The sequence below is a fragment of the Papilio machaon genome, chromosome 20, assembly GCF_912999745.1.
Source record: "Papilio machaon chromosome 20, ilPapMach1.1, whole genome shotgun sequence".
NCBI classification, from domain to species: domain Eukaryota; kingdom Metazoa; phylum Arthropoda; class Insecta; order Lepidoptera; family Papilionidae; genus Papilio; species Papilio machaon.
The window spans coordinates 5,514,289-5,540,302 of record NC_060005.1 but is presented as its reverse complement, the minus strand read 5'-3'; the positions used below and the strand labels follow the sequence as shown (position 1 = coordinate 5,540,302).

Sequence of the window (26,014 nt, the reverse complement as noted above, 5' to 3'; positions counted from 1 at the left end):
CCCACGACTTCGATCGCGCGGAATTAGAAAAGAATCTAGTAAAAAAATAGCCTAGATCATACGGGTATAGCTTCCCACCTGTGAAAGAATTTTCCAAATTGGTCCAGATGCCAACAAACAATCAAATCTTTCCCGTTATTAATATTATAAAGTATAGACAATTTCACTAAAAACAAATCAAGACTTAATTTTTTTGTTTATATGTAAAAAGAATGTGGTAACAAGTTTTTTTTAATTAATTTTACATTTTTCCTTGTTTTATTTGAAAAATTAAATAAATTAAGAACAAAGTAAATTTGTAAGTTGGTACTTATTTCTGGTTGTAAGTTTAATAGTCAACTTTGTAATCGAATGGTCTATATAAATTTATTGTAACGGGAAGATCAATGTTGCAATGTTAAACGTGGATAATTTTAGTGTTATTGTATATTTTTTTATATGAATGATAAGAAAATGAAAACAATTTTATTTACTAAATTGAATTTGGTTATTTCATGCTCCCATTCCTAAAATTCCTTTCTACAAGTTTTCAAGAAACCTTTAGTTTTAATCGGGCTCGTTCGTTAAAATGGACGACACCAGAGGAGTTAAAGGAGAGTGAGTTAAATGAAGCTAAAAGATTTTTTTTGCCTGTATAACCAATTTTTTCCATTTGGTTGTGTAAAATTGCCAAACTAATAATTTTATTACTTTTCTTTCACTATTGCTAAACTGTAACGTCAAATGTCATTTTGATTAGATGTTTTTGACGTAAAGGTTGTTGACGTCTATGATTCTTGTAGACTTTGTTTTTAAAATTTAATTTTTCACAAATAAAGTTGAAATAAATGCCTTAAAACGCGTTAATAATGTCTCAACCAAATTTGCTTGATATTGTGCCGGAAGAGTTATTCCAAACACATTCTATTACGGAAATAGACCACGTACAGAAGAAGTTGCAGTATGAAATCGAGCGTAAGAGAGAAGAGTTAAGGGCGATGGTGGGGTAGGTTTTCAACGTGTTTAATTTCCTCAATAGTTTTCTTGTATCATATAAACTAATGTGTTAGTAAAGTAAATGTATTATCGTTGTTAGAATTAGTTTAGCTATTCAAAGGGGGAACGCTGCCAGTATCTTCGGAACCTTGCCTAAAGGGACTCCTTTTAATGATATATTTTAGCTTTTATATTAATAAGTATTTAGGTAGATCTATTCATTATTATTAAATCTATAGTTTTAAATAATTATCGTTGTGATAATTTCAAGAGCGCACCAAATATGTGACTATTCTCGATAGATAAAACTTCTTTAATTTAATTTCTACCATAAAAAGTACAGTTGTTCTAGAATAACGAACATAAGTCAAATAATTTGTCTTGAAAAATTATACTTAGTATAGTATATTCACAGATTGTTCATCCATGCCAGATAGATAAACATTCCTATTTTCATTATTCAGAGAAAGATATCGAGATTTAATTCAAGCTGCGGACACCATAGAAGAAATGAAGTTGACAACAAGCAGTACTTTAGATCATATAAATCAGATGATGGTATCATGCAAGAGTCTGCATGATACACATTTAGTTGGCTTTAAAGTACAAGAACAACCTCAAAAACCAAGGTACAGCTAAAACAAATCTTATGTAATTGTTCTTTAATTTCATTGAATTAGCATATTTCAATATTATGTGGAGAGATAAGATTGTAAGTGGTCTCTACATTGGTAGAGGAAGTCTGAAGAAAGAATGGATGGATTGTGTGTAAAACGAAATGTGTAAGAAGTGAGTAAAGTCAGATATGATGGCTGATAGAGATGTACGGAAGAGTAATAAATATTGTGCCAACCCTCTGTATGTAAGACAATTGTTGATTGGCAGGATTTGAACCTGCTAATTTGATGATATGTATTTTTAACCATTATGCTGTTAGCTCTTCAGAGGTCAATAAAATTGAGAATATGAACAACAAGATAATCTATTCCACTTTTATTCTAGTTTTAAATTAAATTCAAACCCCGCACAAGTTATAGCCATCCAAGTGAAATTATTAATGGAAATACCTGAAAAGATTTGGAAGTGCATAGAGAAAAATGATTTTGTGAAGGCATCACAACTGTTTATTATGGCGCGACATATCAACACGGGTAATAATATTCAAATTTTTTGATTTGTCAATGGTAAAAAATCCAATAGCAAATAAAACCCACCGTAAATAGCAATTAATTAACAAAAAAGGAGCATTGTCATCAAAATTGTTGACAAGAATAAGGATTGCAATGAGTTATTTTAGTAAAGTTTTTTCGCTAACAGGATTACAGCTACACATTGGTGGTAGAAACGTCAAGCCCAGTATGCAATCATTGCAGAGAATTGTTCAGCAACATTGGATATCAATCTCTAACTTCAGTCAGACAATTATCAATGAGTGCAGAAAGAAATTGCAAGATGTTGAGATTAGTGTTCGGGTAAATATAACCATTGGTATCCAAGATTATTGTATACATTGTTTCAAATATCTTGGCCGCTCAAGTTCATCTTCGCAATATGCAGTACATATACTTTCCTATACACCCCAATTTACTTAAAACTTCTGCACACCACCAACATGTACAATGTACGAAGGCGACAAGATGTTTCACAACTTCAATACCTCTTTGAAGGAACAGAGATAACAGAAGTTTTTGCACAAGTCTTTTGGCAGTTGAAACTAAAATTTTCATATTAAAGTCTTGATGATCTTAGTATTTTAAATTTAAGCATTTTTCTAGCCGTTTAAAGCACAGACTTTATCTTTGCAATACTTGTTCTAATTATTCTACAGTTAACACATGGAATGCCAATACTTTTTTCTCGAGAGTGAACACACCAAGCGTGGCAGCATTGAATGTGTTGGTTCCTCTTACAGGTGGCAAGTTCTTGTCTAGTAAGCCTTTACCTCCTAGACTCTCAAACTATGGTGGAACTTCTCAACTCACTTATTGGCTTACACAGTGATAGCAGTTTGCGATCTACCCTACAGTTTGATCTGACACATATTTTAGAAGGAGATGTCAAAGCACAGATAAAAAAGAAAATTATAAATGGAGTGAAAATTGTGTTGAAGACTGTTGTTTTAGTGTATGCTTGTTTTGTTGGTTAGTATTATTTGATTTATTATTTTAGTTTAATAAAAAAAAATAAAGGTAACAGTATTTAGATGTTGCTTAAGTAGGTACTTAGGTAAATGTCAAATAGTTTAATTATAAATCAAATCATTATGTTGTGACATTTATTTAAAACTATGAGACATATTAAACAAGAACTGGATAACCAAGAAAAGAAACCTTTATAAGCGATTTTTATTGCCCGGTTGTGTCGAACAACCTCCATAAGCGAGAACCCTTACACTCTCGCTCATCCAGGTTTGACTATTTATGTTGAGAAAGATAAAAGCACCTAATAATGTACCTTAATAAATATAATACTTATTTTCTTTAAGATAATGATGGCGGGGCAGTATTGGATATGTTAAAAGATTTGTATAAAAAGGATTCCAAACCTCTACTAGATTTGATAGAGTTCAGTGACACAGCATCTTTAAAATTATTACCATCTGTTATATCAAATTACAAGTAAGTGAGAAATATAATTAAAGACACAAACACGCATTAAAAAAAAACATGGCGTTTATTAAATTTGATTTACAATTATTAAAAAAAAGACTTTATTGGTATAAAATATTGACAAACTAAGTATAGTTTTATTAACGTAATGCGAAATGTACTCTATTATATACTAATAAGGTTCATATTCAATTGCAGGTTATCAACACAGAAAGAAGTGTGCGCTGTAGCTAAACAGGATATATCAAAATCAGTACAACAATGGAGTGTGTGGGTGAAGACTTATATAGAGAGTAATGTACAGGCATTACTGGAAAATGTTACTAGAATAAAAATCCTGCATGAGATACGGGAAGAGTCATTTAAAATAGGTATTTTTTTCATTTATAATCTATCTAGTTTTTTGTCTGTTTCTCCATTTGCTCGGAATTAGAAAAAAACTTAATAAGTAATGTGTTCTTCCAGACTATGTTCTATATATGTGCCAAATTTCAGCGAGATCCATTTAGCTTTTTGGGAGAAATTAATAACATGCATCCATCCAAACGTCTAAATATTCCCATTTAATATTAGTAAGATTTTTTGATGATTTTTGCAGTTATAATCTAATACTAGATGATTAGTAATTAGGTAAGTTTCTAGACAATGCTGAGTTTTTATTCAGATTTTTTTTATTATAAACATAAATAGCACATAGTACTTCATAATGATACTCTAACATTGTAAATGCGAAATTTTGTATGGATGGACGGATGGATGTTTGTTATTACGTATTCCCAACACGGCTTAACGAATCTTGATCAAAATTTAGCATAGATATAGAACATAGTCTGGAAAAAAACATAGGTTATTTACTAAGTGTTTTTTTTTTATTTCCACATAGACGAAGTCACTGTCAAAAGCTAGTCTACTAATATTTAACCACTAACATATGGTTCCCTAGAGCGTCGGTGGCTCACAGGTTAAGCACTTGACTTGCAATCTGCAGGTCATGGGTTCGAATCCCGACATATACCAATGTGTTTTTCGATTTATATATGTACATTTATCTGACATTCTTATGGTGAAGGAAAACATTGTGATGCTGCACATATCTGAGAAGAAATTCAATGATATGTGTGAAGTCAACTCGCACTGAGTCAGTGTGGTTGACTATGACCTAGTCACCCCTAACTTGGGGTAGGCTCCGAGCACCTCAGTGGGGATGTATAGTGAGCTGATGATGATATGGTTCCCTACTGTAATCAAAATGATCGCTAATCAAACCATTAGGCTATTTGTGCTTTCGTTTTTTTTTTTATTATTCAAATAAATAAAGCATAAAGATTAAATAATTCACAAAGAAAATATATGTAACTTAGTGAAGTGAAAATAATATTATTAACAACATTCACTCGTCTACAGAAACACCATCAAATTGGAGTGCAATTTGCACGGCTCTAGATATACCGGAAGTTCATGTTTGGTGCCATTACTTCCAGCCTTTATTGACCTCTCGTGTCAAACTTATCATAGACAACAGATGGATCAAAGTATACGATGGTTTTAAAACTCAAATGTTAGTTGATTTAACTAAGGTCTCTTCAGAGAGTGAGTTGGAAAAGGAATTTGATATAAATTGGTTTGTTTGGAAGGATCTTATTGGTGAAACTATAATAGAGTCAAGGAACGACGTCATTAGAGTTATGAATTCACTTATGAAAGGTAAGTCTAATAATAAATGCTACAATCAATAAAGACGCCTCTTAGTTATGATTAAGTGAGAGAAAATAAAAAATATAAGACAGATAAATTAAATACAGTCGAACCTTGATAAGCGAGAAACTTTGTAAGCGAGAGTCATCCGGTCCAGACAACCTTCATAAGCGAGAAATTCAGATTTAGAAGCGTAAGCGAGAAAAATCGCGGTATCTTAGACTCTCGATTATCCAGGTTTGACTGTATTTTATTTTGACTAAATAATATTAAATATCTTTATCTAAACTTGTGAAAAACTCCGTCTTTTTGTATGTTTTTAAAGATATAGAAAACTGTATAAATGTTGTACTTTATCAAGTTAAAACAGGTTTTTTAAAATACACAGTTGCCTATTGACTAAAATATAAAAGATATATTTTTGATAGTTTTTCCTTTACTATTATATAGGTATGTCTAGACAAGATCGTGGTTTCACTCCGAACATAGAGAAACTCTGTCAAGGTTTAGACGAAGAATTGCAGAAGCTTCTAGAAGATTTAAAAGTGTATTTATACCCGGAGAAGAGAAGTAGAAATAACAAGTTATTGTTCTATGAAGAAGAAGACGATAGACAGCAGATATACAGCGATAGAGAGGACATTCAAAATTATTTGAGAAATGTCTCCGATAGAAATGTACAAAGGTAAAGTTTTCAATCGTATTTTATTTTATTTATTTAAGGAAATTATCTTAAAAAATATTAAATTTCAAGATTTTTTAGTAAAATAGATACACGCGATGGCTTACAGCTTTATACGAATAATACAGTCCTATGCGATATTTTTCTCGCTTACAAAGGTTTCTTACTACCATTAGTTTCTCGCTCATGGAGGTCGTCTTTCGAGACCGTACAATTCTCGCTTTTCTAGGTTCGACTATATCAGCTCTCATTAGTAAAACTATTTTACAATAGTATATTATACACTATGTTACTTTACATTTTTAGTATGTTACAATATATAAAGGCATGTTTCGAAGAGCCGACTTTACAATCAACAGAACTACAGCGTAAGACCACAGCAGTTTACACAGCTCGATTTATACAAGCGATAGTATACCTTATACCTAATCTACGTAAGTGCTATATTCCCGAAGAGCAGTGTATTGACGATATGAATGTCGATGAAAACTCAATAAAGAGTTGGAATGATATTTGTGGAGTATTAAAAGAGAATTGCCAATACTGTTGGGACAAATGGTTGGACATTGTTATGGAGAAGGTGATAGATTTGATCAAATATTTGCCCCAACAATTCACTTTGGAGGCAAATGTGGATTATTTGATGATGGTGAGAATAAAAACTTAAGTTAAAACTAATGAATATTTTTTTTTTAAATTTCACTTTTATTTATGTTTTGCATTTTAACGTTTCTATTGTATACTAGCTTTTACCCGCGACTCCGTCCGCGCGGAATAAAAAATAGAAAACGGGGTAAAAATTATCCTATGTCCGTTTCCTGGTTCTAAGCTACCTGCCCACCAATTTTCAGTCAAATCGATTTAGCCGTTCTTGAGTTATAAATAGTGTAACTAACACGACTTTCTTTTATATATATAGATTAAAAGTCTCGTTATTTTTAGCAATGGGATGTAATACAGATCCAAGAAAAGGATGATGAAGGGAATTCCATAGAGTCGACTATAAAAGTCCCAGCGGGACCTTCACTCAAATTACAAGAGTATTTGTACTCAGTCAGTCGTATATTGGACGAAGTTGTCCCACACACGTTACCGCACGAAGTACACACAACATTCGTTGAGAAAGTTACATCTGTCCTTCTCACACATTACAATACGGTCATAAGAGAGAAAGAGAGCGATATAAATCAACGATGCGCGCTTCAATTGTTGATGGATGTGAGACATTTGACGATGCTTATGGTCCCAAGGGAGAACAAGAAATGTATGGAGTCTTCGCAGGATATTTGCGAGTTTTTAAGACAGAAGATAGATCCATTTGACTATGATGTTTTTTATCCATACATTCAGACTAACTTGAAGCGATCGGTGCAAAGAGTACAGGTAAACTATAATTTATAATATACTAAAAAGTGATGAGTGACTTTATCTATAAGTAGCTGTCGCCCGCGACTCCGTCTGTAAGTAGCCGATGTGTTCCTCCAGACTATTTTTTACATCTGTGCCAAATTTCGTCAAGATCCGTTGAGCCGTTCCCGAGATATCTTCTAACAGACATCCATCCATCTAAACTTTGGCATTTATAATATTAGTAAGATTATTTTCATCTAAGTCAGGGATCGCGAACCAATGGCACGCGACACAATATTTTGAGCATGTCTGCAAATTCATTATGCACTAAAAAAAGTGAAGTGGGTAATATATAATAAGGGAATACAACGCTAAGAAATGTTCCCAATAATTAGAAAGTCCAAAATATTTGATTGCATGTTTATGATCATCAAATCTTTATTTAGACAATTGGCACATCCATACGTAAAGGTTTTCCATTCATGATCTAAATGATTGTAACAATATTACGGTTGAAATGTTAACAGAATATAGTGCGCAAAAAAATTGCGAAATCCATGAGAAACGAGAGAGGTGTGTAAGGAGCGCGCCAAAGTCCATGATCTCTGTCTATCCCTTTGAATTATGGGGATGAGTTGTGTTTATAACTTCAAACTTTCCTGGTTTTTACTAATATACTGTTCGTAAGAAACGGGATTCTTACCACGATTAGGCTGTTTGAGCTCCCGATATTTGGACACAGTTGTATGTCTAATTGGATGCAGCTGGATGCAGCTGTGCCAAAATATCGGGACCTCAAACAGCCTAATCATGGTAAGAATCCCGTTTCTTACGAACAGTATATGAGTTGGGTTTGTTTGTTGCAGACATTACTTGGCAGTCTGGTGCTGCATCACGGGCAGCTGAGCGGCATCTTGGGCAGCCGGCCTGTCGTGTCTGGGGGCTCGGGAGACAAAGCTGCACAGCTGCTGGCCTCAGCAGACGCGCACTGGTTCACTCTCCTCCCAGTAGCAACGCCTACGCCGCACAAGAAGCAGGATAAAGTGGTAAGTGATGTACGACATTTTGTCAACGCTGTTAGGGAAAAATCTTGACAGATATATACATATAAATAAAATTTGAGTGTCTGTATGTAAGATCGAAAAATGTCACTTTTTAATTGTTTTTTGTCCGTTTGTATGTTTGTCCGCAAGGCTGTGTTTGTTTCGGGTAATCTCCGGAACGACTGCGCAGATTTTGAACTGATGCACGTAAACATATTATAGTCAAAAATTTGTAAAAAGTTTTATTTGAAATGAAAAAGAATTAATTTATTAGATTTTTTAAGGCACAAAAATTATTTTTTGTCCTTAGAAAGTTTTACCAAATTTTTATGAAAATTACTCCAGTGATTTACGTATAAGATAAACATACAAACCATATTTTTTCATATAGACCAGCGAAATACCGTAGTATTATTACTTTATAATGAAATCATTTAATATATATTTTAACAGAATCGACATATCCACATTACGACAATTGGTATGGCATATTTATATATATTTGATAATCTTAGTTTCTTAACCACCCGTGTTATGTGTTCAGTAACTTCTATGTATACAGTTAATAATTTTATATATTATATAACACACAGTTTACCATAGAAAGAAAAATGACACAAAAAGAATAAAAAAACGGATATTTTTAATCTTTATTTCGCAATATTTCAGTTGCTTACGATCGCTAATGAAATGCTAAAGCATGTTTATAACACACGTGCTATTAGTTTGTCATGTCTGTCATAAAAAATAGTAATGAAATAATTGTGTGATTTCTTATTTTTTTTATTTGTCTATACTAATATTATAAATAAAAAGATTTGATTGTTTGCATTGAATGGGCTCCGAAACCACAGAAAAGATTTGATTTTTTTTCACTTGGAACACTATCCCTAGGCATATATGACATAGGCTATTTTTAGTACAAGATTTATTATTAAATTCCGCGCGGACGAAGTCATAGTATAGTCATAGTCATAGCATAGTAGTACATAAAACATTTGCAACGCATTTATCTTTACAATAACTAACTATAACATATTAAAAAATCCTTGTGTTTGAATGTATTGCATACTAGCTGCCGCCACCGACTCCGTCCGCGTGGATTAAAAAAAAATTAATTAGTAGCCTATGTTCTTCCTAACTACGTTCTACATCTATGGCAAATTTCATCGTGATCTGTTGAGCCGTTTTCGAGATACCTTCAAACAAAAATCCATCCATCCAAACATCCACATTTATAATATTAGTAAGATATATTACAAATATACATTATAAATATCAGTTTATTTATCCATTTACATATCCGTTTACAATTTCACTATCTTTTTTTTTATTATCTTTTTCATGTAATCTCTTGATTCGTCAGGTTAAAAAGAAAGCCGTGCCAGCAGCGAGTCCTAACAAGAACAAAGCAGATATATCAGACCTGATGACAAGTTCTTTGCCCATCAACTTTGCGAATGCTAGATCTGGTGCAGCGTCATTCTTTACTTCTATGACTTCTGATTGGTTCAGTGGTTCTTAACTTACTTTAATATATACAGTCAAAATCTGTTATAACGACATCGAAGGGACTACTCATATTGAGTCGTAGAAACCGATAGTTGTAACAACCGGTGACAGGTATTAATAGGAAAGATATGTATATAACATTCAGCCAGGACCTTTGATTTTGGTCAATTTAACCGGTATGTTGTTCTAAACGATATCGTTATAAACGGTTTTGACTGTATATTTAAATTATGTAATTATTTTATTGTAATAGTTATTATATAGACAAATTCAGTTGGTTTTTTTTTAGATACAGTTGTACAGAAATAAAGTTTTTTTTTACCCTTTGCATATCCCGTTCTTATCCTTTATTACCGTTATCATGTTGGCCACGCTGGTGTGCTGGTATTGTAATTTTTGTCCCTTTCTCGCATAGCAATTTTTATACAAATTTATTCACCCCTAAGTTTAATAGCGTGAAAATATATAGCCTATAGAGTGTCGTAAGTGTAGGGCTTTTTTTTATAAAAAAGAAAGTATTTTTCAAAAATATGCTGTGATGCTGATATCCTATATAATAAAGAACGTAAGCGTAAGTTTACGCTTTATTATATTAGTAGACTAGCTGTCGTGCGCGGGGAATAAAAAAAACACTTAATTAGTAGCCTATGTGTTCTTCCAAACTACGTTCTACATCTGTGCCAAATTTCATCAAGATCCGTTGAGCCGTTACGGAGATACCTTCAAACAAACATCCATCCATCAATCTAAACATTTGCATTCATAATATTACTAAGATAATTCGGTTAATTCATTCAATTACTCACATAAAAACATATTTAAATTTAAAAGTTAAATTAAAAACAGTGATTGAAGTAAAATCTATATTAAATAAAACTCTTATAAAATAAAAAATAATACAGATTAAATAAAATTAAAACTGAAATTTTACTTTTCTACACTCAAGCGTCATCCTTCTTAATTTCTGACACCTTTCTTCCTAATAGTCCAAAGTTGTCATATCCGTCACGAACTCCGTCAAAATATCCGTTGGTCTGGTACGGGCGGTCGAAACCGGGTCTATACTGGTTGTATCCGGGTCTGTTGCCCGGGTAACCGGACTGGTAATTATAACCGGGTCTTCCGTCGTAACCCGGCCTGTTGTAAGGACGATTACCTAAAAATAGTCAAATAATGCCAATTAATTTTACTTATAGATAAATGTTTAATCTTTTTTCCTTATTTTTAATGTTTAACCTTTTAGTTTAAACGATTAACCGTGTGTTTCTGAGACCGAAATCTTTAAAACATACATATTGTTATCTCTGTTTTGTCAAAGATACGGATAACGCTGTGTTTGATACACAGATTTTGATTTCAGAAACCAACGGTAAGTTATTTCGAAGTTTAGGCGAAGCTGCAGGAATCTTTTAGCACTGTGTTACTAAATTAGAAAGACTCAATACTTTACTGTTGGGCGCTTCGATGCTATTAAAGGAACTACTGTCCAATGTCTTTGTTTTATTTTAAAACGTTATTACTAAATATAATTACTGTTAATTTTATATTATTATTAATTGAACGTTAAGTATGAGTGTGGAGGGGTACACCGGTAGAGGTAGGCCTAAGAAGAGATGGACGAATTCCTTGAAAAGTGATATGATCAAGAAGGCGGTGACATTGGAGATGACAGCAGACAGACTGATTTGGAAAACGGACAAGGTCAGGAAGATGATGATATTAATTGAAGCCCTTTATTATGTTATCTAAAAATTATATTATTTATTTATTTAAATATTAAAATGTAAAGCGAAATAGGCGACTGCTACGCCCCCATGAGTGGGTTTAAATTTTCCTTGTTTTTTGATGATGCGGTTAGCATCAGTTATAGTGCAATAAGCTGAGTATGGTAATGAACTTAGTGAACTTACTATTACTAGTGTCACTGAATAGGCTTTTGAGAAGGAGAAGAAATAAGTACACACCTCCGTAAGGTCCACCGGAATAGCCCGGGTACCCGCCGTAACCCCCTATTAATCATAATAAATATTAACAATTGTAGTTGTAAAAAAAAACAGTCTTGGTGTTTACTATAGACAATCTAACAAGATGGCGTTTTCATCAATCTACAATTTGTTTTACATAATTTTCCATGCTTAGTTTTGTTTAGATTGTGAACAATATTTAAAAGAATAATATTATGGTGCTAAAATTAAACCTTTAAGGAAATAAGAGTGTTGTCAACACGTTATTTGAGTTTTTTTTTAGTGTATCGAGTGCTTGTTTTTTTATTTTTAAAATTAAAACCAGTTGCAAACATTAATCTAAATTCGCTAGATAACGATCAAAGTTTTAATAGTCGAGTTTGACAGTTAAAAAAATGTTTTTAAGTACAACTACACGGGCAGGACGTTGGCATGTAAAACTTGATATTCCATTATATTTAAAAAAAAAGGTTTTTACTTTTTAAATTAATTAAACTGCTGTCAATCAAGTTAAATTCATTTTATTCAAAGAAATATTGGGTACTTGTTGCTAATTTTATACTTGATACTTGATATTTGTGAATACTAAATGTAACCAATAAATATATAGGGTTATAATTCTAATATTTAAGATTTACCTGGATAGTTACCGGGATATCCTTGTCCAGGGTATCCTATCCCGGAGCCGCCATACCCTGAATTGTATCCACCATATCCACTTCCATATCCTCCGTACCCACCGCTGTATCCATTATAACCTCCGTTATTACCTCCTGAGTAATTCGGGTATGGTCTTAGTAGACCGTAACCTCCACCACTTCGTCCTTGACTGCTGTATTCATTTGTTGACCCTGTTATACTTACTGCTAGTAAGCATGGTAATAGAAGTAAATGCTGGAAACAAATAACGCATGTAATGGCGCTAATTGGGAATGAATCTAAAACTAAACCAAACTTAATTCAATTTAACTACATATGTAGATGTGCATTTTTATTTCTATCTATTAAAAAAAATTAGAACTCGTCCAAGTAAAATATTTTTTCAACAATTTTAATTACGCCAAAATGAATGAAAAAATTTTATGAAACACTAAGTATGAATATGATATAAAAATAAAAACAACAGGCAAAATTTAATAGAGGTCGGCATCGACAAAGATAAAATCGAAACCCAAAAGCAGGGTTCTTTATTACGTAAACATGTGTTGGGGGAAGTAGGCCATGGTGAGGCAGTTTAAGGAGTTCGTATGACGTCACATGGTACTTTTTTAATAATTTATCAGAATTATTAAGGTTATAAGTGTCATCACCTGCAGATATACGAAATGTCTTAACTTTCTTATTATTATCAATTGATAAATTTTATCACAGGATGTATTGATTGTTCTAAATGGTGTGCGATTAAATACGCAAGTCTTAGGTTCAAAATCGTCAATTTCATTTTCGTGAATTCTATTCTAAGCTTTAATTATCTTGCAAATTAAATAAATTAGTAAACACTCGATGCAACAAAAATAAACAAAATTTTAAATTAATTCACAATATTACATAATTTAATTATTCCAATAAATAAAACTCACCAAAGGATTCATTGTTGTAAATATAACAATTTAATAAAAATTAAATTATAGTGTTTTTTACTTCACTTGTATCACTATGGGGTCACGTAAAGGAATGGGTCAGTTGAAGCAAGTCTTGTTGCCTTTATACATAGACTGACGGACGGGCATTACGCGAACGCTCTCTGACGCATAATTACACTCACAATGTAATTTTATTATATCGGTATGTTTATCTTGACCACTATTTTGGAATTGCAAAATAGGATTTTTAGTGTCTCTATTCCTAGTCAATATGTTTGCCCGACGGACATGAGGGTAAAGTTTGTATGTATCTTGAACATCTTTATTACAACTTTAATAAAAACTCCGGAAAGATTTGATTAGGCTTCGAAACTACTGATCCGATTTGGAAATTCTTGCATTGTTGGTAAGCTACACTATCCCCGGGTGACATAGGCAATATTTATTTCTAGATTTTTTTTAAATTTCGCGTGGATGAAGTCGTAGGCAACTCCTAATCTGCTATGTTTTCTATGAAAATACTAACTAACTAGGGTGACCCAGTGACTCGAAGTGGACCTTGGCCTCCGACAACAAAAGTCTCCACTTTGGTGGAAAGTGGAGACTATGAAAATACAAAAAAGAGCAATAGCCGTCAGTACGTAACTTTTGTTTTTTGTTAAAAAAGTTTAGGTCTTGATATAAATGACTAATATTAATGTGCAGAGATTGTTGTACTTTACTGTTAGAAAGAAAACTATCCGCGAAATAGTGTTGTTTTGGTTAACCTAGAGAAATTAGTACATCATTGAGTACATAACATGAACATAATTTACATTAGTTCCCTTGAATTGTCAACAACACTAGAAAACATCATGTGAATATACGATGAAAACAAGATAAGATAAGAAAAAACACTATTTTAAAAGAACTGTGAAGTGAACAAATTGGTTAAAAATAACAGCATACTTTGAATACGACAAAAGTGAAAGTATTTTATTCTAAGGGTTATTAGTCATAATCAGAGTTTAGTAGAGCATTTTTTATTAATTTATGTTTCTTATTTTGTATTATAATAGCTTATTGATTATTGTATAATAATACTAGCTGTCACCCACGACTCTGTCCGCGCGGAATAAAAAAAACTTAATAAGTAGCCAATGTGTTCTCCAGTCTACGTTCTACATCTGTGCCAAATTTCATTAAGATCCGTTGAGCCGTTCCGGAGATACCTTCTAAAAAACATTCATCCATCCATCCATCCATCTAAATTTTCGCATTTAGGATATTATAAGTAATATATCGATCTTTGTAGGCTTAATTCGTGAATGTTTGTAAAACAGAAACATTTGAAATGGATACGAATTGCGAGAATGAAAACCTTGAATCGATATGTTTTTGGGATTTCCCATCTTTACACCATTAAGGCGTTTGTAAAGGCCGTTCAGTTACAAATGTTGAAACTAAGGACAAGTCTGCGTCATCTAGAGATAAAACTAATTATTTATTTACTTAAAACGCTATAGTTTCTTAACTTTTTGCTAAACCTTTTTCTAACGTTCTGTTTCTAACAGATTAGACACAATTTTATTTAAGTATACATGTCTACTACAATACACAGAATAACGTAGTTGCGACATTGATGTCTATATTATATTTATAATTGTACGGTAGTATAAAATATTGTAGCAAGAAACACTCATTCAAAGTACAAAGTGTTCATACAAAGTATATGGAGGTCATTGTGACCGGACAGTGACTATCGCTTGTGGGGATTTCTCCCTAATCCAGGTTTGACTGTATTCATTATACAATAGATTCTTACTGTAGAATTCGACTGCCGTGGCTCTTATATTAATACACATTGTCGTGTCTTTCATTCTCTTTAACAAAACAAAGACAGTGATATGAGTTACTGCAATCAAAATCTACGGTAAGCTCAACATATGTTGGAAATAGCTGACAGATTAACATATTCAATAAGACGGGGTACATATTATAACAATAACTATAACAGTCATATGAAGTACAACATATTGTATGATAAGTATCTCATAATGCAGTACATAAAATATATCTTTACGGAAGGGAACAATAATAGTGTGGATGACAATAACATTTTGTGCCCCAATATGGGTCGCCCCCCCCCGTATTGAGATGTGGATACAAGGATTGAATAAATAACTGTTTATTAACTATTGTTTATTTATAATATGAGGATAAGTTTAATACGTTAAGTTTCCTAAGTGAAAAGAGATTTGATTTTTGGAACGATTGGAACGAAGTTCCTTATCGCGCGTTGTGAAAGGGAGCTAGACGGAAAAAATTCTTACGAAAAGTTGTCACGACACTTTTTGCTATAGTAAGTATGTTAACGACGAATGAGCGCTACTTCACCATGGCAACGACGTGACAATATATAACGAAAATTCATAGAAATAAAATGTACTTCTTGTGAAGACTTAAGTTTTTTATTCATAAATAAACATTGGTTCCTTCACTAATTAATAGAAAGGAACTTCGTTCCATCCGGGTGTCCCTTGACACCTCTCAAGTTTTTTTTTAATATTAGTGTAGGGGGCAGTAATGTTTTTCTCTACTGGCGCGCTAGGCGAGTTTTCTACGGCTCCCTCTTTTTTACTATGCCTTGGCGGAGGGGGAGTTATGTGAGACTATCCAGTCTCACAGAGAGATACATTCCCAGACCTATGAAGCCCATTTCAGTTCGGCGCTCTGTACGATTGCTCAACCGCGCTCTACCTTAACGCCGGCCATATGTCCGCAATTTAATTCGCTTAGAATAAAAGAAATCTGAATTAGTCTGTGCGTTATTCGAGACTGTCATCTAGATCCGTTTAGTCGTTTGGGAATCTAGTGGTAATAAACATCTATACGTTCATCCATTCATCCAATTCTTCAAAATTATAATATTAGTAATATGTAAGGTATAACAGATTGAATACAATATATTGATACAATTATTGTTTCTACCTACCCGTTTATCTATAAATAGGTTGAAGAATAACCTTCTGTTTTTCCGCGTAATGGGTACTTGATTTTATCAAATATCTAATAAATTAGTCAGCTATATTGGAATACTCCAAGGAGGCTACGCATGCGACCGACCCCGAACACCCACGATAGGCCTAAATAAAACGTAGAAAGGACGCCATTAAAATGGAAACTACTTGATTTCTGTGTATTAAAACATATAAGTACTGTTTTATTATGTAACTGACCTAGATAGAGAATTGCACGTCTCAACGTATATATGAATAGTAGCTTCGTATGAGTTGGCACGTCTGGAGTAAGAGTACTCTTATTTCCGATGTGCCAAATCAAATGCCCGGTACTATCATGTCCGACTTGCTACAGTCTAAACTAAACAATTGAACCGTTAAATTATGTTATGTTATTAGATTCATATTCTTCGCTTTCAAGCAATCGTTCTTTTTTTTTTTAATAAGCAGATTCTGGTGTATTATTTTTATTTAATGCAGCTGTATTTATTAGTTAGTAGTGATCACACGGGACTTTGTAAGCGCGATATTTAAAAAGGTCAAGTGACTCTTGCATACTTCAGGTAATTTCAAATAAAATTCCCGTCAAAATAGGTCCAGCCGTTTCAGAGATTATACGGAATAAACGCGAATACGGACGTACAGACAATAATATTGATTTTTTTTTACCCAAGTAATAACAAATACGTCATGTTCGACGAACATAATTTTTTTTTCGATATATACTTCAATTTTATTAATTGTATAGATTTTAATTATTGAAATAGACTAGATCAAATCATTCATCATTCGTATTTTAATTGAGAAACTATAAGTATCCATAATTGAAAAAAAAACTTGAAAAAAGAGATAATATGCTAATTGTTTCCGCGAATAGAATTTGTGATTCAATTAATTAATTTGGCTCCTTTTGAGTCATAATACGTTGTTAACTAATATCAGAAGGTCGGTGTGGCCATAAAACTGCTCAACGAGCTGTGTGACGTACTGGCAACACAATGGTTCACAGATTTTTGAACTTCCTGTATATGAAGCAAATTGATCAAAACAAAAGGTGTTTTGAAATTCCAAGGTTGTTGGTGAATTATTCACTGATTATTACGATATCTTATAAAATGTGTCGGTTCTGTTGAGACCATTTGTACTCATCCTATGTTAAAGGTAAGGTTATGATGTGAACTACGAAAAGCATATTTTTCATTAAATTTTAAACATAATTAAATGTGTAAGTATCAAAATTCATCCGGTCGAAACCGGAATAATAATTTTATACCTTATTAATACCCGAGACCTTTCTGTAAATATTTTTTCTTGTATAATTCATTTGAGTTAAATAAAAAGTGTGGTTCGTACCATAAAAAAGTTTACGATTCTTTTCCTTCGATATTTATGACCTTTTAACTTTCACCAGGTTACCTTCCTGCCGTAAATAAACAATTCCCTTGAGTGTACTGACTTATTTGTTGGTATACGAGGGGTTCAATCTTACAGCATGGGGTTTAGGGTTGGCCTTGAGTTAACTTGCGCTAATAATTCCCAAACAAAAACATTACTCTATTACCTACATGTAAAGTTTCTTCCTAGGTAATTTTTCTATTTCTTTTCTTATTTATAAAAAATGCGAAAATTTAGATCGACGGATGATTTTTAGCTGGTAACTTAAACGGCTAAAAGGCTATAACTGAGATTAACTATTGTACGGAATAACGTGTAGACTGAGTTTACTTATTTCAAATTTCAATTCCCCGCGTACGAAGTAACAGGTAAAAGCTAGTTCTTTATAAACGAGCTAAACTTCTACACCTTATGCAATAGTTTATTACGTTTTAGGTATGGAAAGTTTTAGTTCCCTATTACGTTGCGATTGTCCCTTAATCCCTATTGCCAGGATAATTGTTTAACTAAAATTATTTATACTATCACCCGACCCAGATTTTACCCTCCCTTATCTTAATTTTAGGCCGCATAGTTTTAATATAAAATAATGTGCCATTTGCGAGGTAACTATGTTTTAGTATCAGCTTTTAGTTGTTTTAGGAACACTTAAGAGAGTTCGATCTGAATATAATTATCGTTAAAGGCGAGATTGTTGATCATAAACTGATCAGATATAAAGCGATTATAAAAGCTATTTTATCAAAAGAAAATTCTTCTATTTCCTAGATAAGCGTTTTAAAATCTTAACACGTCGCGACCCTCTTAGAACGTAAAATTATTTTTCGACCCCTAGTTGGTCGCAAAGTACAGGGGGCTACGATCCACGGGTTGAAAACTCTATGCTATATCCAAGAGCGGATGGAGAGTTAAATTATTACTCTTATTATATATTACGTTGTTTTTATAAGGCAATATTAATGAAGGCATGTATGAAGAATGGATTGCGTGAAAGATGACATGATCAAGAAGGGAGTGACAATGGAGATGACGGCAGACAGATTGATTTGGAGGACGGAAACCTGGTGCACTGACATAAGTGGGACAAGGTCAAGGAGATGATGATGATGATTAATGCAGGCATAACGAATAGAATGTCAAATTTCGAATATATAAATTTGATATCTGGATAGACTAGCTAATGCTATTTAAAACTTGGAGACTTCATTTGCCGACGTAAGTTCCGAAGTGGGCAAAGATCGTTTTCTTTCATTGCTTTTAAAATACTTGAACTTTTATAAATTTAGACTTGGACTTTGTAGAGTTAGAACTTTGTGTTTGTAGACTAGTGGATATCTCTCAAAACATTTAAAAATTAATTTGATCATTGTTGTGCATTCATGTTGTTATTGATGGCGCCTACCACTGTTAAGGTAATAAGAAAATTATCCTAGTGAAATAAAATACTTACTTAAATTTAATAAATACTTATACATCCATAGTGATACGATGTAAAATTCATAATTAATTAATTCAAAAGTATTTTTAAGCTCTTCAAAAATAACATCAAAGTCAAAGACAGCTAAATAATTAAAAAGTTGGGGATGTTTAGCTCTACAGAAATATTTAAATGTTGTGTCTTCTTCACTTCGTAAGTGTTCTTTAAGAATTACTAATGATCTTGAAACTTTGAAGTCGTAAAAACACTAGCCGTTGACCGCGACTCCGTCCGCGTGGAATTAAAAAATAAACTTAATAGCCTATGTGTTCTACCACACTATTTTCTACATGCATGCCAAATTTCAGCAAGATCCGTTTAGAGGTTATGTAGATACCTTCTAACAAACATCCATCCATTCATCTAAATATTTGCATTTATAACATTAGTTAGAACAGTTTCTTAGTTCTGACTAAACTAAATTATTTATTTACAATAAATCTATACGTTTCTAAGTTGTTTTTGTACAATGAATTAAAAAAAAAGTTATTACCCGGTAGACTGATAAAACGGATCTGATCTATAATCCGATATATGACAGGAGTATCCAATATATGACAGGAGTACTCGTATACTTTTACTAGTATGTGGGTTAGCATGTTTGCGGCATTTCATTGGCCTCCTGTAGGACTGAATTTATTTTTACAAAAATGTTATTCCACCTATTTTTCTTCGGTTTTTCATAGGGAAAAGAACTTGTGTACATTCTTGTGATTGTCACCTTTTGGTTTAGCGATGAACTCGAAAAACTTTCATAGTACGGTACATGACACGTTTATATTTTGAAATTGCAAACAAAGCTCATTCCTAAATATAGCAAACAAAGCGCTTTAAGTGGTCACGTTAAGACCCATTGAAGTATTTTAATGGCGAGACATTAATTTTTTCTTTGCCTTCACGTCTAATTATTCTGCTGAATATTTCCTTTGAACATTTTTAATTTGTCTGTATCAATTAAAATTCGCTTTGTTGTCACATAAGCATATTTAAAATGCGTTATTCTGATTATCTAATCTTTAACAAAGATAGTGATAATTCTAGAACGAATTGAGCTTGATATTTTTGACCTACTGACTGACTCCTGTGGTCTTATCGTTTCACGGTGATTTCATGGTCATAGAGTAATTGAGTCTGTCTGATTTATTGAGTCAGTCGTCGTAACATACGTCAGAGATGTATTCTTGTCTTCCTCTATATTTTGTATGTAAATTCTTAGAAAAGCCTTTCTTTTTGTCTAGTTTAGTTTACCTTTGTTCTTTGTAACGACGATAAAATAAGTAATTAAAACATAAACGCTCACGTCCCCTGTTATCAATCGATAAATATTAATCTTTCATAATCCACCGATTTACTTTGTCTTTGTTTAATTTATCTTTACATATAATAAAATTGGAGTTTCTGTATGTAAATAGAAAAAAATAGTTCGACGTGTATTTGCGTTGCTGATAATGAAACAAAAGTCTATTTTTAAAATTTTGTCTGTCTATATGTCTGTTCGACAAGCACTATACTAAATAACGGTGTTGAATTTGACGGGACTTTGTCGTTGTTGTAGCTGATGTGTATAAGTATAGGCTATATATTTAATTCTGCGCTGACCAAGTCGGGGGCGATCGCTAGTATTTTGTATAATCAAAGAGATATAAAGTGTCGAAGTTAAACCAGAGTCGTAAATCGACTACTGTATTATAAACGATTATGATAAAATAAATACAAAAAAAAAACCAAAGAACATGAAAAATAATTTATTTTCAAACAATTAATGTTATTGAATGTAGCAAATTGATTCACTTCATAATTTTTTATTGAAGAAGTGAGCAGCGTCTTCTTTGGTTACTAAACTTAAAAAAATATGCGTAATCTCTGCCTACTCTTCTGAATTACGTCCATTGAGTATTATATTTTCCTTCATTATTATTCATAAAGAATAAAATAAAATTGCACACAGCATAATTATTATAAAGCGATGGATAACTGGTGACAGTGATAGGGTATATAACCCTACAAACAATATTAATTGTCAATAGTTTTTAAGACACATTTCTGGGCCGCTATTGTGAATGTCACCACGTGAGTGTCATGGAAAGTCTACTTTACAGACTCATCTACAATCGAAATAAAAAAAGACAATAGAGTTGCTATCGATCTTCATTTATCTAAGCTGAAAACCCGAATAAATTCTGTTGATACGAGGTATTCTCAATGTCCTTTGTGGTTCCAAGCTTTCTATCGCAACATCATTATCGTCTTGACCTCGCCTTTTACCAATATAATAGGCGATTATGATCATAATTGAAACTAAGATAAAAGAACCTACGGCGACTAATGTAATCGTCCAATTATTCCAGAATTGAAATGCTGGTCTATCTGGAATACCGGTGATATCAGATGGTGTTGTGGAATTTATATCATCGTCAATATTATCACCTGATCCATAATTGTCTCCAGATCCATTTTCATTATCATTTTTGTCACCCGACCCATCATTGTCACCAGATCCATTTTCGTTATCTACATTGTCACTTGACCCATCTTTCTTCCAATCATCTATAATATCGCTTGGTAATTGTAAATTTTCTAAAATTAGAGATTCGGATTTGTCGATTGTACTACTGTTCCATAGAACTTCATCATGATGTTTAGTTTTGACGATATAGTTGAATGAATCGACTATAATGATTTCATTGCCTGCAATACGTCCTTGAAGATTCAGCTGAAAGAATTTAAAATTTAAGGTTACTGTGAGCAAAAGCTTCTTAAATTTTCTTAAAAAGGGGATAAAAGACTGTTCATCTTCTTTTAGGTAATATTCAAGTTTTGTGTGATCTAATTTTAGTCCTGTTTCCCTTCCCATCCTTTTCTTATAATGATAGGATGGGAAGGGGAAGTGGATTTGACGCATTAAGGAATGCATAAGAAGGATAAATATTCTCTTTATGTGCGTCCCCTCTTCGCCGATTAGAGGTAGGCAACGCATCTGAAATTGCGGATGTTTATTTTGAACGGTTCCTTCGCTATTTCGGCGAATTAGGTGGTCGTTCGATCGTTTGCCACCCTATGATATAAAAAAAAACTTGCACATACATATTAAAATATGTGGATTTGAAAACAGAAATTAGAAATTTATTCTTACATATCCACTGAAGTTTCCGTTGATTGCAATATACAGCGTGTTCCATCCAGGAGTATAATTTTCACTGGATTTATTATATCCATAAAAAACAACAGGAATTTCTAATTCGTTAAAAATTATCACATTTAAACCACTTATTAACGAAGTTAATCGAACATAAACATTTACTTCTAAAACACTATTTTTAAAGAAAACGATAGGAAAAGATGAAACACAACTATTATTCGTCGCAATAATTCCATTGTTACTTTGTATATTTGAAGTAAATATATTTAATGTCCGATATTCTATCAAATACCATTTTATATCACTGTAACATGTTTTATTATCAAAATAAATATTAAAATCTTCGTCAAACGAATAATTGACTCCGAAAATTTCTTGCGATATCACTGATGAGATTATTGTCACCAACGCAAATAAATGTGTTGAACAATTCAACATTTCCTCATGTTTTCAAATATTTCTGTTACAAGATACAAATAACACCACTCAACACAAAATGAATTATTTAAAGATTAGAAATATAATGCATATTTATGACTATAATAAAAGTGTATCTAGACTTAGTGAGTTTTTGTTTAATTATAATTGCAAGTATAAATCTAATCAGTCCATGTAATAAGATCTGCGATAACAATATCAGTGTAACAACTGGTATTGATGCATTTTTTGTGTATTAATTTTTTTAAATAACATGAATTCTGAATGTCGTAGGTATAATTTCTAAGTGGACACGATTTCAGAAAGAAGATAAAGTTATTTTCAATTAAAATTAGCATGCATTTATATGCATTAATATTGTCAACAAAAGTAAAGGTAGAAAAACTCTGCAACAGTTTAAGGCATTTATTTTTCAAATTTGGAATTCATTATGTTGTAGTTTTCAAAAAGCCTTTTTCTCTCAGCTCAGTCATTATAAAAATAAATAATCTTTTCATTGGATTGTGTACGTCAATCTTCTATTTTAGTTATGCCCTTTTCATCTAGATCATCATATTCAAGTTCTTCTCCTAGATGTAAATCGTATTCTTCACCAGAACCTTCATCACCACTGCCTTCATAATCAAATAACAAATCTATTTCTTCATGTATATTTTCCATTAATTCATCTGTTTCATAAATTTTAGCAAATAAAAATTCATCTTTTATTCGGCTATCTACAATAGGTCTTGTGATGTATTGAAACGAATCTACAATAACAATTTCATGGTTCTGACTGTGACCAATTAGATTAATCTGTAATAAAAAAGAAAATTAAGCTTCATATATCTATTACTAAAAGCATAACAATATTTGCTAAACTTACATATCCTGTTACATTTGTATGTATGGTTATAGAAATTGTATTCCATCCACGGTTGTAATTTTTATTGCTTTTACTACACCAATAAGAGACTTCTGATTCATTGTCATCAAAAACACTAATTTTCAATCCACTTTCTTCAGCTGTCACATCAAGAAATATGTTAAATTCCAATACGGTATTATCAAACAACACAATAGGGAAAGATGTTGTGCAACTTTCATTACTCGATCTAATACCCATCCGACTATTATATGGTGAAGAAATATTCAAGTCAAAATATTCCACCAGATTCCAATTGTCATGTATGTTACACGATTTGTTGTTAAAAATGTTTTCGAAGTCAGCGTCGAAGGTATAGTTCAAACCGATGAGATCCTGAGAGCACACAACGGAGAAGAGGACTCCGAGAAACATAAGCCCCAACATGACATTATTTTCCAGCGGCTTCAATGAAGTCACGATGAATACTAAGTCTAACAAAAGGTATCACGAGCATAACACATTTAATATATAACCGTTAATATCCAATGGAAAACAGTCGTAGTAATTAGAGGACACGCTAATACATAATTGAAATCTTATCTGAAGTAACGCTGTTAACTATTAATTTGTATTAATACATAACCTCGTTAATGCTAGTCTATTTTTTGATACTGTAAGTATATTTTCATTCAATAATAGAATTCTAATCTACATCTATATAGATAGATAGAAATAGCTAAATAGCAAAAAAGTTACAACTTCGATAATTGATATAGTTAAAAATATCAATTGAATCATAACTTTGCAAAATTTTCAAGGAACATGGAAAAAAATGTGTGTAATGTTCCTCCATAGTCCTCTTCCCTTTCCGACTCTTTTCTTATGAGGAAGGGATGGGGATAGGAGGTAAATTTAACAGAGGAGACGCATAAGAAGAGGAAATATCTCTGTGCGTGCATGTGTCCCCTCCTATGTCGATTAAAGGCACACAACGCATCTGCAACTGCAGAGATAAGCAACGGTCTCATCGCTATTTTGGCGAATTTAATGGTCGCTTGCTTGTTTGCCACCAATGAAAAATTGGTTATTTGTTTGTAATCGTCTTTTTCTATTACTTTTTTATTTTTTAATTACTTTATATTTTCTCTTACTCTCGCTCTTCTCTTACTTTTTAGATTTTGGTCAATAGTTTGGTTGACATCCAGTAAAAGTAATATTCTGCATACAATGTTGGGAATTGCTGTAAACTTCATTTATTTGTCTACCCATATTTTTGTAAAAGGGGGTGTGAATGTTGAATAATATATAATAATACTTATTAATGAAATGTACGTAACATAAATATTGTGAAAAGCTTTCCTCGTATAATATTCAAGATTGAAAATTGATGCATTTGATATGCGTTGACATGAAATAGTTCTTAAAAAAAATGATAACATATCAAACAGTACTACTGTCAATAGGGTATTTTTAAATGTAATAAAAAGGATGTTCCTAATTGAACAAGGATAATAAAAACAGACTTCATGTTAGTGATAATTTATGAATCATTCAAAGATTGTAAAACAGTCGCTGCTTGGAATGGGCATGAGTCTGGCTCAAGTGTCTTGTATTCGTTTAACTCCTGATACATTTAAATAGCAAATTTGACTCAAGTGTCTTATATTCATTTAACTCCTGATACATTTAAATAGCAAATTTTAAAATTAAATTTATTTACTATTTGTTATATTCCCACTAACATCTTGTGGCAATTTTTTAACATTGGCATGGCCTACAAGTTTAAAGAGTTATCAGTGAGCAAAAATTCAAACTTCTTTCGAAAATCGTACATATTTCAACTACAAGCCATTGATTTGCAACTTACCTAGAGTTCTTGTAGTAATTCCTAACTATTTAAATTTTACGGAGTTTCAAAATTATGTGAACAGCTACATTTAACCGTGCAGACTTCTTGTTGTTGTTTCTTGCCTATGGCGTTCCCTTAGGAGATAAAGCAGTGTCGAGCCGCTCCCTCATTGGTCAAAATATGACGCTGTCAATACGACATTGTTAATGCACATATTTTCCGACTGTCATTATCCTTGGGGAACTGTACTGTGGGCCAAGCTCAAATGTTTCTGACGATCATCATCAACAAGATATATATTAAAATTTGTGTGGAATAAATAGAATGTGCAGAAAACTCAATAGATACAAAAACGATTGTCAAATATTCGTTCCAAACACACTGATCAAATCGTTAACGCAGTATTTTAAATTAAATAATTGCAGCTGTTGATCTTTGCTCTTCTTTTACAAATGTC

The 26,014-nt window shown here is 32.4% G+C and overlaps 3 protein-coding genes across 5 annotated transcripts; 1 reads left to right on the top strand and 2 right to left on the bottom strand.

Moving 5' to 3' along the window:
* The first annotated feature begins 766 nt into the window (after positions 1-766).
* On the top strand, positions 767-9,918 carry LOC106709350 (conserved oligomeric Golgi complex subunit 1). Its single transcript, XM_014501142.2, has 13 exons — positions 767-985; positions 1,440-1,604; positions 1,978-2,126; positions 2,293-2,447; positions 2,888-3,116; positions 3,461-3,593; positions 3,783-3,955; positions 4,989-5,288; positions 5,730-5,964; positions 6,268-6,610; positions 6,904-7,344; positions 8,178-8,357; positions 9,721-9,918. The coding sequence occupies exons 1-13, from the start codon at positions 849-851 to the stop codon at positions 9,877-9,879; spliced, it is 2,799 nt and encodes a 932-aa protein (XP_014356628.2). The 5' UTR covers positions 767-848; the 3' UTR covers positions 9,880-9,918.
* An 888-nt stretch (positions 9,919-10,806) lies between these two features.
* LOC106709347 (keratin-associated protein 19-2-like) lies at positions 10,807-13,561 on the bottom strand. Of its 3 annotated transcripts, none has more exons than XM_045682911.1 (4): positions 13,411-13,561; positions 12,469-12,724; positions 11,777-11,875; positions 10,807-11,022 (listed from the first exon to the last, which is right to left on the bottom strand). In XM_045682911.1, the coding sequence occupies exons 1-4, from the start codon at positions 13,420-13,422 to the stop codon at positions 10,808-10,810; spliced, it is 582 nt and encodes a 193-aa protein (XP_045538867.1). In that variant the 5' UTR covers positions 13,423-13,561; the 3' UTR covers position 10,807. The 3 variants fall into 3 exon arrangements, with proteins under 3 accessions (XP_045538867.1, XP_045538868.1, XP_045538869.1); XM_045682912.1 differs by having other exon boundaries at positions 11,831-11,875; positions 13,411-13,555; XM_045682913.1 differs by lacking the exon at positions 11,777-11,875 and having other exon boundaries at positions 13,411-13,553.
* Positions 13,562-21,422: 7,861 nt separating this feature from the next.
* Positions 21,423-24,276, bottom strand: LOC106709346. The gene is made up of 5 exons (XM_045683017.1): positions 23,727-24,276; positions 23,373-23,656; positions 22,666-22,727; positions 22,418-22,518; positions 21,423-21,997 (listed from the first exon to the last, which is right to left on the bottom strand). The coding sequence occupies exons 1-5, from the start codon at positions 24,150-24,152 to the stop codon at positions 21,437-21,439; spliced, it is 1,434 nt and encodes a 477-aa protein (XP_045538973.1). The 5' UTR covers positions 24,153-24,276; the 3' UTR covers positions 21,423-21,436.
* Between the last annotated feature and the right edge of the window lie 1,738 nt (positions 24,277-26,014).

Bases quoted from the DNA above. Each gene is read 5' to 3' on its own strand.
- LOC106709346 (XM_045683017.1), bottom strand. From the start codon at position 24,152: ATGTTGGGGCTTATGTTTCTCGGAGTCCTCTTCTCCGTTGTGTGCTCT. The intron at 23,657-23,726 runs GTAAGTTTAGCA...TTTTTATTACAG, and splicing joins ATACAAATGTAACAGGATAT to ATTAATCTAATTGGTCACAG. The intron at 22,519-22,665 runs GTAACAATGGAA...TTAACGAATTAG, and splicing joins ATTTACTTCAAATATACAAA to AAATTCCTGTTGTTTTTTAT.
- LOC106709350 (XM_014501142.2), top strand. From the start codon at position 849: ATGTCTCAACCAAATTTGCTTGATATTGTGCCGGAAGAGTTATTCCAA. The intron at 5,289-5,729 runs GTAAGTCTAATA...ACTATTATATAG, and splicing joins TATGAATTCACTTATGAAAG to GTATGTCTAGACAAGATCGT. The intron at 6,611-6,903 runs GTGAGAATAAAA...CGTTATTTTTAG, and splicing joins ATGTGGATTATTTGATGATG to CAATGGGATGTAATACAGAT.
- LOC106709347 (XM_045682911.1), bottom strand. The intron at 11,876-12,468 runs GTAAATCTTAAA...TATGATTAATAG, and splicing joins ATATCCCGGTAACTATCCAG to GGGGTTACGGCGGGTACCCG. The intron at 11,023-11,776 runs GTAAGTTCACTA...GACTATTTTTAG, and splicing joins ATTCAGTGACACTAGTAATA to GTAATCGTCCTTACAACAGG.